We start from the raw sequence: 15657 nt of genomic DNA, 5'->3' as shown, positions 1-15657 counted from the left end.
CCTGTCCCGAGGCAAGTCGCACTGGTCCAGCGAAACGTAATGCTTCGTTCGCGGGATTTAAAATGCGAGCACGTATGCATTTCCTGTGCGCGTACTGCAAACGCCTTTCGCCCGTGGAAATTTTCGCGCGACGCTCGTTGATCCGAAGCGAGCAGTTCTAACGCAGTATACGCGCAGACATCCGTTCAGGCCGCGGTGTCACGCGGTGTTTATACATCTCCATCGCATCAGCGCTGATGCGATGGGCGCTTCCAATTGCTCCGCTAAATATACCTGCGACTAATGGATCGTTTTGGCGCGACGACTCCCGGGAGGCGTTGTGCGGCGCGCCGCGCGCAAAACGCGCGCGCTGAATGGGCGGACGGCCGAGAGTGGAGAGGGACGACGGGGCCTCTGATTGCGCGTCTTGGCGTGCGGCGCGCCTCGGACCGCGCCGCTGTCTCCGGGGGCAATTTGGCGGGAGAAAAAAGGCGGCCGGCTGCGAGCGGGGAGACGCACGTACGCGATCATCTCTGCGTGCGCGCATACCGCACAATTGCAATAACGCGCAAGAGAAAGAAAGGCGCGCGCGCGCACGGGAAGCAAGTTCCGCGCAGTCCATATTCTCTCTTCCGGAGCTCTTATTCTCTCCCCCCATTCCCTACCTCATTCCTTTTATTTTCTAAACCACTCTACTTGTCCTCTCGCTCCCCTCATCCGCGTTATTTTTTGTTTCTGCCTTGTTCTTAGGGGGCGAATGGCGAGGCTGTTTGAACAAAGGAGACAAAAAGTGGTCAGGAACTGAGCGAGTGCGCCGGAGAAATTTCCGCGATAAAGGCAGCGCCGGAGGAAATTGCGGGTATTCACGAAAGAGAGAAAGAGAGAGGTATGGGGGGAGGGGAAATAGAACGCAGAAACACGTATAATTGCGCTCCCCCCGCGTATCCCCTGGGCCGATCAGGCTGGACGTTTTCGCAAATGACCCTACCCGAAGCTGCTACTTAACTGAAAGGAAACGATTAAAGAGCTGAATGGCGCTGCGCCCCGGTATCTTCTCTGCTGGCGCGCGTTACCTGGTTTTTACTTTCTACCCTTGCGCTCCTTCCCTTCTACCAGGCCTCCACCCAACGCGGCACACCTTCGGCCATTTTTTTTTCTCTTCCCCTTTGGCTCTTTATGCGGCGCGAAAGCCAATTATGCCACCACGCGTCCGCTTTTCGAACGTTGGCACATCGCGGTGCGGTCGCTCTCCCACACGTCTGCGGGGACCCCGGCGCGTTTGGCTCGGCTGGCCGGCTGAGCGCGGTCAAGGTTAAGTTGGCCCGTGCCGCCCATTTGACGCTCGCTTGACCGCCGCTCCCAAACGCTTTAGCGCTGCCTCCCGCGCGTGGCTAGTTTAAACCACCGCAGCCGTAATCGCTCCTGCACTGCTCTGGCCGCAGGCAGAGGCGGCAGCTGATTGGGGCCCATTCGGCGGTTGACTGTTGAAACCGTTCACGGTCAGTTTACTGTGCAGTAAAAATAGACGCCGCGCGAATAAGATAAGCAAACGAATAAGATTGTTCCCTCCAGCGGGAAGGCTTTGGAGGGGGTGGCAGGCTGTGAAATGCTCGGTTCAATAGGCACATTACTATTTTTTCGTTATGACCGACAGCGCTTGCAGTGGCATTTACTTTTGCACTGCTGCACATTCGCTCTGTGTATTTCCTCTCCGACATAGCAAATTGTGCCGCAAAACGTTTCAAGCGTGGCCGACTCGTTAGGAAAAAACTGAGGCCGAGGAAACAAGTGACAGAATAAGTCCTACCTGCGGATTTCTGCGTACATGTCACTATCTCGTTTATAAATTCCTCGTTTTGCAATGTATGTATCTCTGCAATATTCTGCTACTACTGCTACTGCTGTGTTTGTTGTTGCCTCAAATACTGTTGCTGATAGGAAGAAAGAAAAGGAAAGTGCACGGGCCTCCCTACTGGCTCAAGCCGAGCCACGGTCGCTGCCGCGTGCTGAAAGTAGGAGAGTTAAAGGATAGGAGAGCAAAGATGGAAAGAAAAGGCACGCGCTAATATGCCCCGGGCCGATCCCGGAGGCAGTGCAATACCGGGCCGACCCGTGCCAGAGTGCTTCAAGCCAAGCACTCCGCCATATTCCAAAAATAAGCTTGATGTCTTGGGTCCAAGGACCCGCAGAAGACTTAATAATAAATCAGGTATCAGATACAACAAGGGCGCTCCGTCCAACGCAAGCTTTCCGCATGGCCGTTAGGTCCTGTTGTCTAAGGCACGAGCCACCATGCTGGCTACCTTGGTAGTGTGTCGTAATTCAGCAAAGAGCAAACATTTTCCATCCTTGCGCGCTCTTGCATTAAAGAACCGTGAATTGTGATGCTTTCAGTTAAATGCTCCATTGCATGATATTTTTCTGCCGAATTGGCTTGGAAAGCATTCAGTTATGGCTAAGAACAGCTTTTGCATATTGTTAGTCTTTACTGCTAGACTTGGCAGGCAAAGCTCGCTTTAGATAATATTGCCAGCAGCGCAGCCTCCGGAGAAACTAGTTTAACAATGCTGCATATACCTTCTATCTGTCTTCACCTTATAATGCGAAACCATGGCGTCGTTTCACGAATTTTTTTTTACTCCATGAACAAGTCAATTCTGCGCGAAAAAATCAAAGACGTGTAACAAGTGGCCGGAAATTTCGGCATACAGTGTATTACTTGTGCATTAAATATATTAACTGGCACATGTGTATTACTTCCATGGCAACAAATAAAACAACTAAGCACCGCATTTTAAAATATCTGCAGTTTTTCCACACTTCGTCGTCTTCGCCCTCTATTTACTGTTTCACGCCCTTCGCAAAAACTGTCCACATCGCTCCTCGCAGGCGAGAGACCCGCCTGAAAACAACTGCTGCAATGCTGAGAAGTCATGCGAATGCTTGAACCGAAAAATTGCACTAATGCACTGTCTATTGCTCTGGATATTTGAGAAAAGACAAAGAGATACACGCTGCGAAGACGACGTTTTGCCACGCTGTCCAAGGCGCGCGCTCGTGGCTCGCCACGTCAGCTTCCACAACGTTCCTGCTGGTTGGCTCGCACCGCTCCTGCCATTCGAACCTGACCTGCTCGAGGACGCAGCCTACGTCTCTGCCCTCACCGGCGGAAGACTGGCTTTCAGAGAGGACGTCACGGACGACGCTTCTTCGCCGAGGACAAGATGCTACGACGGAAGATTCCGAGGGATAAGGGTACTCCACTACCTCGCTGGTGCCGCGAATCAAGCGCCGCACTTTGGGGCTTCTCGGTCGGAAAGCAATCTGGCCTGCTCGTGAACCCTACCTACTTCTCCATCGGCACCGGCGGAACTTCCAGGTAGGACCTCACGGCTGACGCTGCTCTGCCGAGGACGCAACTGTACGAGGGAAGATCGCTTGGGACAGCACTGCACCTCTTCCTCGCTAGTGCCACGAAGCAAGCAGCGGACTTCGGGGCTTCTGGGGTGGAAGACCAACCTCCGCCGAGGAGCTGGTGACTCTGAGGGGAAGCCAACGCGCAAGTGTAGGGCAGGACATTGCAGGCTTAAGATTGGCGTAGCTTTAAATTGTTTTTGTTTTTGTTCTTTAGCATGCTTCGGCAGTTTGAACAGATAGTTCTGCTTGTCTTCCACTCTGGACAAGACTACGATCGCGACAGTGACTGCACAAGCCGAACAATTTGTTTGCGCGCGCGGACAGATAGCGCAATGCTTACTACCCTCGCGCTATTTGCCCAGCGAAGACATTCCGTGGTTAGCACGTTTAGCCTTTGACCCGTGCTTTCGAAATTTTCTTACCGTTCTAGCTCTTGCCGTGATTTCAGAGCTTACGCCCACCACCCCCCTTTTTTCGCTTTGAGATGTGTTCTCTGTGCAATGAGTTTTCCGCAATTTTTTCGCACTACTACACGTACTCTTTTTCTGCAGGTGATGCCGGTGCAAGAGTTGTCCTCAAGACGTTCAGTTTTGTGATCCTATTTGGACAGAAGTTTTCCTCTGTCATGCAAACGAAACCGCTGCGGCGCACTTTAGTGCAGAACGTTCCCCGTTGCTACTGAGTTTTGCCCTTATCCTTATGAAGGTTGCGTGATTTTTCCGCATTCTAACATTCGCACCTCTTTTTCTGCAGGCGCTGCCGACACGAGAGTTGTTTTCCCGACGTGATCGTGCTTTGAGGCATTCTTTAGACATAGCTTTCACTGTACCATACTCACGAAAACGTTGCTGTTTTCTCTTGCAGGAGACTGGCCATGTGAAGTGCCCTTGGTCCTTGCGGGACACACCGAAAGTTTGATCTCCATCCGAAGATTTTTGAAAGAAGCTGAAGTGACTTTATCATTGAGTAGTAGCTGAGTACCGGAACTGCTGTGTCGCACCGCGAGAACTCTAGATTGTGGCCAGCCATATCTGCTTTGCATTCAGTGCAGTGTCCAGTTTGCCTTTACGAGCCATTGTTTTTGGGAGGGCCAGATGGCGTTGTGAGAGTGCTTGCCACTATTTGAAATCCCGAGTGTGATTTCTGTGTCCTTAACGCGAGCTAACGTCTATCTAACGTGAGTGTTGCTGTTTCCTCTGTTTATAAGTGTGCATGCCTATACCGTTCGCAGTGTGTGTGTACTCAAATTTCGCTATCTATTTTGTGTTCGTAAAATTCTGCCGTTGCTTCACCCGCAGTGTTTGTGTTGAGTATAACAAGTGCCGATAACTGTTCCCATTCTTGCTGTTTGTTACCATTTGCGTACCGTTTATTAAGACCTCGCTCATGTAAAGAGATCTAATGTGGCTGTGCTGTCGCTGGGTCTCAGATCCCAGGGCCTACGTCCCGCCATACCCGCCATACCACCAGCCCCACCACCAGGTCATGGCCCCCCCGGTCGACGCTCGTTTCATGGGGACCCCCCAGCCGGTGCGTCAAGCGGTTCCAGTGGCGGCGGCGGCGTCAGCCGCCGGCCCTCCAGCTCTCGACGCGGGAACGCGCTACTGGTGCGAGCTGTGCGGCCAGGCGTTCGTTCATCGCCCAGCACTGCTGTCGCACTGGCGCACGACCCACGGTATCTGCCGTTTCGTCTGCACTCACTGCGGCGTGGCGTTCCAGCAGAGGAGCCAACTCACCAAACACACGCGCACGCACACGGGCGAGAGACCGTTCGTGTGCGAGGTCTGCCAGAGCCGCTTCACACAGAAGGGACACCTAGTCGAGCACGTGCGGACCCACACCGGAGAGAGGCCGTACAGGTTCGTTGGCCACGAGCGTGTTTCTGTGCCTTCTTCCTCTCTCCTATGGTTATACTTGGTTAGAAGGAGCGCAGCTATCATGAAATTTTCGGGGCAACGAACGGTCCCGCTTACACCAATTTATTGCTGCTCCACCCCAGCGTAACTTGGCAGATGCCGCCTTCCCTGCTTGTGATGTCTGAACGCAGGTGCATAACTCTCAGCTAACGCCAGAGAGCGAAGTGAAGCAGCTGCGGGGGAATGTGACACGTTGGGAGGGAAGGCACGTTCCGATCACACAGGGGCAAGGAAGGTGACGTTATGCAGCGCGTAGTAGTGCGAAGAGATGGAAAGGCGTAGGGAAGACACCAACGAAGGCGCATGGAGGCCAGCCTTGTATCGCGCGGAGGAAGTGCGTGCGCAGAGATGCATTGCCTGTAGTGAGCCCACTTGTTGGCGATGCTACTCTGCTGAGGGTGCACGTTTCTCAGCGCGCTCTGATGCTTCGCTAGCACAGCACTGTAACGCGAGGCTAGCTGTGAAGTGCACAGAGTGTGTGGTGCGACTGTGTAGCGCACTCGGAAGAAGCGGTACAGCGAGAAAGAGAAGCAACGCGAGAAACACAGCGCCAAATGAGGGCCGCGCGAGGTAGTTGTAAGGTTGTGATGGCCTTTTGCCTAAAGAGCAAAGGTGGCTGCTGCCACGTTTTCGTATTGGAATGCCATTAAGATGGACAGAACGTCACACCTTAAGCCCGAACTCTAAACACACTTCCGCTGCGCGTCACCGCGCCAGGCATCCCGCGCATCAACCAGAATCAATATGCGCATGCATGTGGCGCTAGACGGGAGTAGCCTGAGCCACTGAAACCGCCGAATCTACCGATTCTTCCCTACAGCGGCAGGTAGAAGAGCTCAGGCGCCAAAAACAAATTCTTGCCCATAAAATTCAAGAACTAGAAGCCAAGCAGGCCGGGCCGTCTGAACCCATGCAAAACACTGAGCCAGAGAACGGCGATGACGAATCCTCCGTATCATCTTGCCTCAGTAGCGTCTCGTGGCGGACCGCGGACACGGTGATCGATTCGACCTCCGTTGACACTCGCCGCTTCGAGGCCCTGGAGCGTAGAGCCGAACAGACGCAGGAGCGGGTGGCAGCCATTCCGGACCAAATCATGATTGCGGTCCGCGAGTCCTTTCAGGATATGCTCAGGTCCGGATTGGCTGAAATGCTTCTCGACATTGCGGCCCAGGTGACTGACTGCCCTTAAGGCGGTGCAGTCCCAGGTCCACTCCCAAATGAAAAATAACGTCTGCTGCAACCACCCGCAGCCAAAGCGTAAAACAGCTCCCCGCCAGGCAGCGGAAGAAAGCGGTTTCGACCAGGTGGCCTTGGCGTTGGTGCAGCCCCTGTCCAGGGATGCGCCGGCCTCCGGTACGAGTGGGTACCTAGAACCATAAAAAGAATCAATATCGCTAGAAGATCTTCGCGGAAAGCTAACAGATTAGAACGATTCCAGATCATTCAATAGAACTGTAGGGGCTTCAGAGCCTGGACGAAACGGTCACACTTCCAGTTCTACCAGCACTCCTTCGGTGACATTCCGGCGCTTCCTGCTCTGTAGTTGTCCGGTAATGATGCTACATTCACTGGGTATAGCTCGTTTCAGGGGGGCCCCTCGACCTGAATCCTGGTGCATAAGACGTACATCGCGATCCAGGCCGATCTCGACCTAGAAACTGAGCAGGAATACACGATGATCAGGGGTCTGCCTCTCAGGCATTGCGAGCCGTCAATACATGTACTGAACGCATACTGCCCCCGGCATAAGCCGCGCGTTACTTTCAGCGAAAATTTCTATCGCGGATTCAAATTGGCAGGCAAGGAACCCCTGCTGATCGTTGGGGATTTCAACGCCCTCAGCCTTCTCTGGTGCTGTCACTTCGAGAAAGCCAGGGGGCGCAAGCTGGCGGAGCTCATTTCCAGCCGTCGTTTTACGTTGCTTACGGACCCGGCTTGTCCCACACGTGTGGGCAACTCTGCTGCCCGTGACACGCGCCCTGACTTATCTCTTATTAGGAACACTAGAGACGCCACATGGGGAACATGGGGGATTCCCTGGGCAGTGGCCACTGCCTTCTCCGCATCACGCTTCTGGCGAAGGCAGCCCGAAAAAACTGGGGACAGGCCAAAATGACCAGTTGGCAGCAATTTAGAACTTAAGACATTCCTCCCGTAGTATATTCTGAAGGCTATGCGGAGTGGGCAGCACAGGTCACCAACACAAAGAAACAACACACGCAAGCACTTCACACCACCGACGAGATCCCTGCCGTGGACAATCACCTTCTGCATCTGTGGGAGGCGCGCCGGAGCTTAACAAGACGGCGGAAGAAGCAAAAGACGAATTGAAATTTAGAGCTCGCATTGAACAGGCTGCGGCTTATGCTGGACAGCTCAAAGACCCAAACTGGACAGAAAACTGCAACTCTGCAGCACGTCAGATGAGCTCGAAGGGGACTTGGCGTCTCTTTCGCAGCCTCATCGACCCCGCTGAAACCAAACGGAGGACGAAAAAACAGCTCCGGTGGGCTCCGCATGGGTACCAAGGTACGATGGCGCAACTTGCGGACACTTTGTGCGACAGGTATCTCTGCCGCACAAATGACCCGGGTGGGCCCGAGTACGCGTACTCCGGCAAGTCAAATGAAGATTTAGACACCCCTTTTGCGTTGCATGAGCTTAAGGCGGCCCTGGCTAAAATGCACCGAGGTACGGCGCCAGGTCGGGATCGCGTAACAGTGAAACTGTTGGCGAACCTGAGACCCATCTCACTGACGTCGTGTGTGGGAAATGTCATGGAGACGATGGTACGGGATCAGCTCTCTTCATATATGAAGGCTAAGGGCGTCTTTGCAGCCTCTATGCTCGGGTTCCGCCCACACATGTCTGCACATGTCTGCAGACGGGTCCTGGGCGCCGCCTGCTAGACCGCTTACATATACGACACACATGCATAGCATAGCGGACGGATAACATCCCGGTTCTGTGGCGCCATATGCTTTGGGTCGCTCCGCTGCCGAGTAGCATGGACACGACTCCACGCGAAGGCGGATGACAAGCGCGGGCTCGGATGCTTGAGAGGCAATATAGAGCTAACAAGGGCGTCTGCTACGGGGACGCCACAGGGCCGTCACCTGTGCAGAGATCTGCGATATCTTTCACATGGCGTGGCCATATACTCAGAATCGTCACCTTCCCCCTTCTCCTACCGCTACCCGATAGGCATGGGAAGCTGCCCTCAAAGGGCTCTGGTAAAGCAGTCTCAAAGGGCTCTGGTAAAGCGGGCGCAAGACGGGGCCTCGTCGTGCGGAGTCCCAGACTTAGGATACCGACCATGTAGCGGAGTTTTCTCACTCCACAACTCTCTATTTGAACATTAAAAGAGTTTTTCACCACCAGCACCACCAACGTTGCTTCGAAGCTCCGATCTGCCCGCCAGATATTTGGTGCGCGCGCTGCACACGTAGTTTCCGGCGCAACGACGGATCGTTCGACTTCCGGAACGAGACCAAGCATGGTGTTCTGGTAACCTGCCCGCTCATACCGCTTGTTGTTCGCCAGTGTAGTTTAGCGAAGATGAAGGCGATGCTCGACAAAGAATTAATGATTTATTAAGTGGAAAAGTGGCCGTTGCTATGGCTGGCGAGCCATAAGATGCGATGCGAGGATGCGAGCACAGAGTGAACGAGTGTCGATGGCGCTGCGGGTTGTGCAAGTGCTGAGATACATGATCACGGTGAAAAGGCGTGCTTAAATAGTTGTGTGCCAAATACATTCCACACGTTTTAACAACATGACTTTGTTACGCTTATTACTACCTCTCATCACTCTTGACAGTCTAACTGCTTCTAGCAAATCACCGTAGCGCATGACTCTAAGCGTGCCCAGTCGTGAGCCCGTCCCCGGAGAGTGGAGATGCGTACCGCTCTCGACGCCTGACGCGGCACGGCGTTCAACGCTCCAGCGCGTGGGGCGACGCCTCGGAAGTGCGAATGGAGTCGGGCCTTTAGTTGTGCTGTGGCGGATTGAGTTTATGGCACATAGGCAACTAGGGCCATCATGCGCCAAACGCGTCTCATACCGCAGTGTGACATGTGTAACATTAACATAAGGCTATAGATTCAACTCGCCACGTTGGGTTCTATTATTTAGAGCACCTTAGAATTACGTATATGTGATCTTAGCGTATAAATGGACAGGACAGAAAGCGGATTAATTTGAAGGTGACCCCGACTGAGTCGCGCCTGAAAAGTGTCAGGTGTGACACATCACCATACAGGCGTGGACGCAAGTAAACAGAGCACGCTATTCCGCTCTAAGTGCAATCATGCCTTCGCTGTCGAAAATGAAGGAGCATCGCTACGCCATTCGCGAATGCTCTCTTACTCATGCGACATTCTTCCACATCACCCTTTCGGTGCTTTTCCTGTCGGTCGTAAACGTAGACGCAGTTTTATGTTTGCTTTTCGTGCTAGTACAGAGTGACCGGATCCCGCCACCGAAAGCTGACAGACTTGGAGTTGCCTTCTAACACTACACTAGTGCAGTTCAGCTTTACACACGCTCCTAACCTGCAGGTGCGACATCTGCCAGGCGATGTTCACACAGAAGGCTCACCTGGTCGGCCACACAAGAAGGCACACCGGCGAAAGGCCGTTCCAGTGTCCTGCCTGTCCCAAGGCATTCGCAACAAGCAGTGGCCTCAACCAGCACCGCTACGCCAATCACCGAAACCCCGAAAATGACAATGACTGACTCTGCGCCCTCTTCTCTAATGGAGGGTTTTCTGTCTTGTTTTGCCTTTTTTGCATTCTGCTGTTTTGCTTATTTTGCTATCCAAAATGTTTGCTTTGTGTGTATAACTTCTTGCTTGTTTTTGCTTGTTTTTCTTCTATCCAAAATGCTTGCTGTGTGTTTTGATAAAGAGCTCTTTTTGAACATCTCCTGAATACTTCGCTTATCCCCCTCACTCATGAGTTGACAAGTGGCAGCCCCCAAACCCACAGCCTTGTGTCAGCCTAATGTCCGTCTTTACCTTTGGTCATCCTCGGCGTCCCGTATGAGGAAGTCGGTGTCTGCTACGAGTTCAAGAACGGTCGACTCCTCTTCAAGGTCGTGAGCGACGCTTGTAATAATGCTAGTAAATGTGCTGCGAGGCAAAGAAAAGTGGCATGGACTTTGCTATGGAGCGATTCTGTTCTAACCACAAGAGGAGAGTTTCAATAAGTTATTCGTTGCCGCTGGAGAGATGGAAACCCAATTTATGCGCCAACTCTTGCGTTACGGGGCTTGTGGTATAAATCCAACAGAATACAGAGGCAGCGGAGGAGGGTGCTAAAGAAATTGAGTATTTCGGAGAGATTGAATGTAAGCTTAAAATGAATTTGAAGAAATACTTGGTGCAACCTGGGATGGCTCATAGATGGTGGGAGCCACACACTAGTCTTCAGGATTGAGCCTCCGTCACCAGCTACATTTCGGAGCCGCACTAGACTTTCGTAACCTCCATTAGCCACATTTCGCAGCTGCACAACACACATTATTTCGGCTTCTTTCGCGTTTTGGTAGCGAGAGCTACATTACGCTAGCATTTCGAGCCTTCAACGTGGCTGCGCCGTGGCTGGTCACAAGGTTGGCCACGTGGTGCGGAGCAGCTGCCGACGGCGCGGCGCGCCGGCGAAACCGAGTGGGGGGGAGTGGCGAAGGGGAGAGGGGAGAAAGTGATTCCACGTCCAGGGACGAAGATGAAGAAGGAACGCCCAGCGAAACGGGGCGTCGAAAGACTGACTTTGCAATTCGACTGAGCGAGTTCCACTCGGGCAGCCGCAGCTATCGCGTCACTCCAGGTTTAACCAGAGCTAAACCACAGCCATTTCCAATGTGTGTAGTGACTCGCGGGAACAACGCGGACGACGTGCCGCTTAAGAGGAGGTGGCGCCAGCATGCTCTGCAGAGAACCTTGGGTACTTGTGAATCTAGCCTCGGCCGGGCATTGCCGCCGCCGATCCGCCGGCAGCCACTTCGACGCAACTACGATAATGTGGTCGCGGTCGTTCAGTAGAGCGCGATTGCGGCCCGTAGCGCGTGTTGGTGCCACCTCCTTCTCTCCGGCATGTGCCTGTAGTTGGTCACGCAGGTGGATACAGGGGCTTAAGTGCTGCCGCGTTCACCCGCTTCTGTTTTTGTACGTGACAGCGTTCAACGTCTCTGGCTGCACTCATAAGGTCCCTCTCGCTCTTTGAAGTGCCACAGCGCTCGCACGCTCTTCCGCGACACCCTCCGGAGGGTGGTTAGAGTGCTCGGCTCCTGAGCTCGAGAAGCCGGGATCAGATAAAGGCCGCGACGGTAACGTTTTTACTGAGCTCCGTAGGTGGGCGTCCTGGCTTTCGGATGTGACAAACGACGGCGGATCGCCAATCCTCCGGTAGCTCACCGCGTTCCCACACCAGGTTGATCTGCTACAGGAGGATCTGTCGTTGCTGCGCATGCAGGTTTCGCAGCATCTGGTATGTCACCCCGTCCGGTCCGGGCGCCGAGCGGCGGCGGCAGCGCTGCAGCGCATTCTTCAGTTCCGCCGCAGTGAACGGCGCATCACATGGACCTTCCCAGGCGACGGGAGAGGGACAGGCGTCGCTTCTGGGGCTCTCAGAAGCAGCTATGTTAGCTGCGTTTGCGGGGCTGGGCGGCGCGAACCGGTCGGCAAACCGCTCTGCCAGTTCTTCAAAGCTGAGCCCGCTGGATATTGCGAGGGCGACCAGCGGTTGACGTTTGCCTGTGGTTCGGTGATGCGCCGCAGGGTGTCAAACAGCCTCCGCGAGCTGACTTCTTCCTGCATCCTTTGTTATAGTGAGGCCCACTGCCTGCGGTATAGCTTGTTGGCATGGCGGCGCGCTGCCGCGTCCAGGCGGTTGTAGACATTCCAGTCGGCGGCTCTGTCAGTCTGTCGCGCTCGTCACTCTCAGAGGCGCGATCCCACTTCTCGCGCAGATCGAGGAGCTCCTTATCAGATGTCGGCTGCCGCGCCCTAGCCTCTGCTCGTTGGGTTGCTGCGAGGGCGCTTCGGACTAGACTTGAAAAGAAATCGGCGCCAGTTGCCGCCGCCTTGTCTACCGACCGGCTGAACGCACTCCACTTGGCAATGGAGTAGGTACGTTTGGCGCGCGTCTCCAATGCAGTGGGTTCAATTAGGATGGAGCAATGATTCAAGCCCCAGAGAGATGGTGATCGGCAGCATGTCGCCTCGATGCCTTTGGATGCGAAGGCAACGTCGATGCAGGAGCCGGTTGTTCCGCATCGTTGAAAGGTGGGCTCGCCGGTGTTCAAGGGGGTGAGTCCCAGTAGCAGCAGCCACCGAAGCAACGGCCGCGCCGGCAGCGGCAGCGGCGATCCGCTTGCCCGGCGTCCCGTGCAGCGCGGCCCGAGCCTCCGGCCGCTTCTTATGGCCAGCCCCCTTACGGCGCGGTTCGGGTGTCCACCGAGATATGTGAGACAGGCGTCGTTTCCTTTGCTTAAAGCCAATTTTCATTTTCCTTCCCTTATGGCGCGGCTCGGAGGCCCACCGGGATATGCAAGGCAGACGTCATTTCTTTTCCTTAAATTGTGCAACGGGCAAGGCATCGCACCTAACTTGCGATGGCGTCCCGTGGACCCCTTGGCAACGCTGTAACACGCTGTCGCGTCCCACACTTGAAGACGAAGCTTAAGCATGCATTTTTTTATTTTTGCTTTTTATTTCATTACATATTTGCTTAATCAACTTTTGCATTTACGTTTTCAGCATACTACTTACGTTTTACAGCTGACGCGGACACCTCCCGGCTTCAGCAGACGGAGGGTTTCATCTATAGTAACTGCAGCATTAGGCCACAACGCGCATTCATATAGTAACATATACTATATGGCTCATTATTTGACGAGCACCTTATATAAACGCCATCTGCCAGGGCAGGCGGACTTCCTATCGCGAGTGTAAAACGCACTGACCGCCAAGTTAAATGTAAGCTACCTTTCTTTTCGCGGCTTCCCACTCATGGACGGCATACAGGACGTTCATCGATTAAAGCATAGTCGAACAATTCCTCTTAAATGGAAGGAAACATTCTTTTTCTCTCTGCGGCGCCCCACTTAAGGACGGCATACACTACGCACATCGACTAATGCATAGTCGAACAATTTAAGCCCTTCGAGACTAAGGGATTAAAATGCAGACATATTAAAGTTAATATTAAACTGCATATTAAAAATAGCCAGATCATGCGAAACAACTACTGCGACGACACCCGCGAAAGCCGTCCAACGCACTACTACTACTACTACTACTACTGCTACTGCTGATAGGAAGAAAGAAAAGGAAAGTGCAAGGGCCTGCCTACTGGCTCAAGCCGAGCCTCGCTCACTGCCGCGTGCTGAAAGTAGGAGAGTTAAAGGATAGCCGAGCAAAGATAGAAAGAAAAGGCGCCCTAATGACTAGCAGTGCGTACTGTCATGGCGACAAAATATTTCGCACTATTAGGTTTTGCCTTCCGCGTAAACATCAAGGCTCTCTCTCTTTCTTTCGCGACGCCATAGCAGGACAACCTGAATGGGGCCCCGACTTACGTATGCCACGACTCTGAAGTCCTCTCTCCTATGTAGTGCATACACTATAGCACAGAAAAGGAAATTCGGGAACCATTAGGCGACCCGCCGCGGTGGCTCAGTGGTTAGGGCGCTCGACTACTGATCCGGAGTTCCCGGGTTCGAACCCGACCGCGGCGGCTGCGTTTTTATGGAGGAAAAACGCTAAGGCGCCCGTGTGCTGTGCGATGTCAGTGCACGTTAAAGATCCCCAGGTGGTCGAAATTATTCCGGAGCCCTCCACTACGGCACCTCTTCTTCCTTTCTTCTTTCACTCCGTCCTTTACCCCTTCCCTTACGTCGCGGTTCAGGTGTCCAACGATATATGAGACAGATACTGCGCCATTTCCTTCCCCCCCAAAAAAAACCCAATTATTATTATTATAACCATTAGGCCGATTATTAACGCGAAAGCACTGCAAGTCCCATTGTCTCAAAAGCCGGCGTCCGCTGTCTATGGCAAGATTTTTCGGAGAATGTCAGAACGCCGGTTACGCCGGTGTACAATGTCGCAACACATCTAAGCGAACATGTTAGTCATGACTCATAATCATTCTGCAACACACACACACATACGCACACGCACGCACACGCACACACATATTACTCAGGTGTGATTGGTTGATTTCGGCTTAACGTACCAAAGCGACTCAGACTATGAGGTACGCCGTAGTGGAGGGCTCCGGAAATTTCGGCCACCTGGGGTTCTTTTACGTGCAGTGACATCGCACAGCACACGGACCTCTAGAATTTCGCCTCCATCGAAGTTCGACCGCCGCGGCCGGGATCGAACCCGCGTCTTTCGGGGCAGCAGCCGAACGCTATAACCGCTCAGCCACCGCGGCGGCTGCTCAGTTGTGAGGAAATATCCATCAGAAAAAAAGAGACCGTGGGTGACAATGAGCCAAATCTCGACGCGAGGCTCACCCAGGCTCCGCCTTAGAGCCGTCGATGCGGCATGGGGTATGAATGGCTGCAGCATTTCTGATCGAATTTCCGAGGTGCGGAGCTTGTGGAGACGGCGACGGAATTGTAGCTGACTATCATGCAGGATCGATGACCGCCTTCTCTTCATACTGAAGAGTTCTCCCAAGAGAAGGAGCACTGTTGCGACCACAAAACTTTGCTTGGCGTTTGGCGCCGCCTCCACCGTAGTGAAACCAGCGGCATTTGTATGGTACCCAATCATAAGAGGATGTTTCCGTACCACATCGAAAATTGCACCTTAGTGCCCGAGATCTGGGGTGCTCTTCTTTCACGAAAAAAAAAGAAAAAAAGTGCACTGTGCATGCGTGTGCGGACACGTAATACTGTGGTAGTGCCTCTGAGACGGCTACTTGAATTCTACCAGCGGGTCGCTCACGCTGACACAGCTTTATTGCGCAGCAGTGACTCATGAGACATTTTTTGGAGGGATTCGCCGGAGCCTGTAGACACGTACGCCAACATGCTGGGAATTTCGTAAGTAACAACGAAATATGTTCGAACGGGTTTTGGTAAGTTTCTACTAAGTCAAATGGGGATTGAAATCACCAGTTTAAATGCTTGGTTTACAGCAGCCATTATACGTATACGACATATTCGAATCACTGCCCGAAGTTTCATATCCAACATTTTTTGTGGGTGCAGAGCATTAAAAAATCATCGTGATTTTAACTCGCTAGTTTACGGTATGACGGAACCTTTTTTAGAGCAGTAATTCTTGAATTTTACTTTCCGTGACAATTTTTTATGGAAGATGAAA

The 15657-nt window shown here is 53.2% G+C and overlaps 1 protein-coding gene and 1 non-coding gene across 2 annotated transcripts; one reads left to right on the top strand and one right to left on the bottom strand.

The window, feature by feature from the left end:
• Window positions 1-3265: 3265 nt before the first annotated feature.
• Window positions 3266-10055, top strand: LOC144133943 (uncharacterized). The gene is made up of 2 exons (XM_077666992.1): window positions 3266-5255; window positions 9875-10055. The coding sequence occupies exons 1-2, from the start codon at window positions 4798-4800 to the stop codon at window positions 10050-10052; spliced, it is 636 nt and encodes a 211-aa protein (XP_077523118.1). The 5' UTR covers window positions 3266-4797; the 3' UTR covers window positions 10053-10055.
• Window positions 10056-14686: 4631 nt separating this feature from the next.
• On the bottom strand, window positions 14687-14758 carry TRNAS-GCU (transfer RNA serine (anticodon GCU)). Its single transcript has one exon. It is a non-coding gene; the product is annotated as a tRNA-Ser (tRNA).
• Window positions 14759-15657: the final 899 nt, after the last annotated feature.

The sequence above is a fragment of the Amblyomma americanum genome, chromosome 1, assembly GCF_052857255.1.
Source record: "Amblyomma americanum isolate KBUSLIRL-KWMA chromosome 1, ASM5285725v1, whole genome shotgun sequence".
In the NCBI taxonomy this organism is placed as follows: Eukaryota; Metazoa; Arthropoda; class Arachnida; order Ixodida; family Ixodidae; genus Amblyomma; species Amblyomma americanum.
The sequence above is the reverse complement of the archived record's forward strand: the minus strand, read 5'-3'. Positions and strand labels throughout refer to the sequence as shown.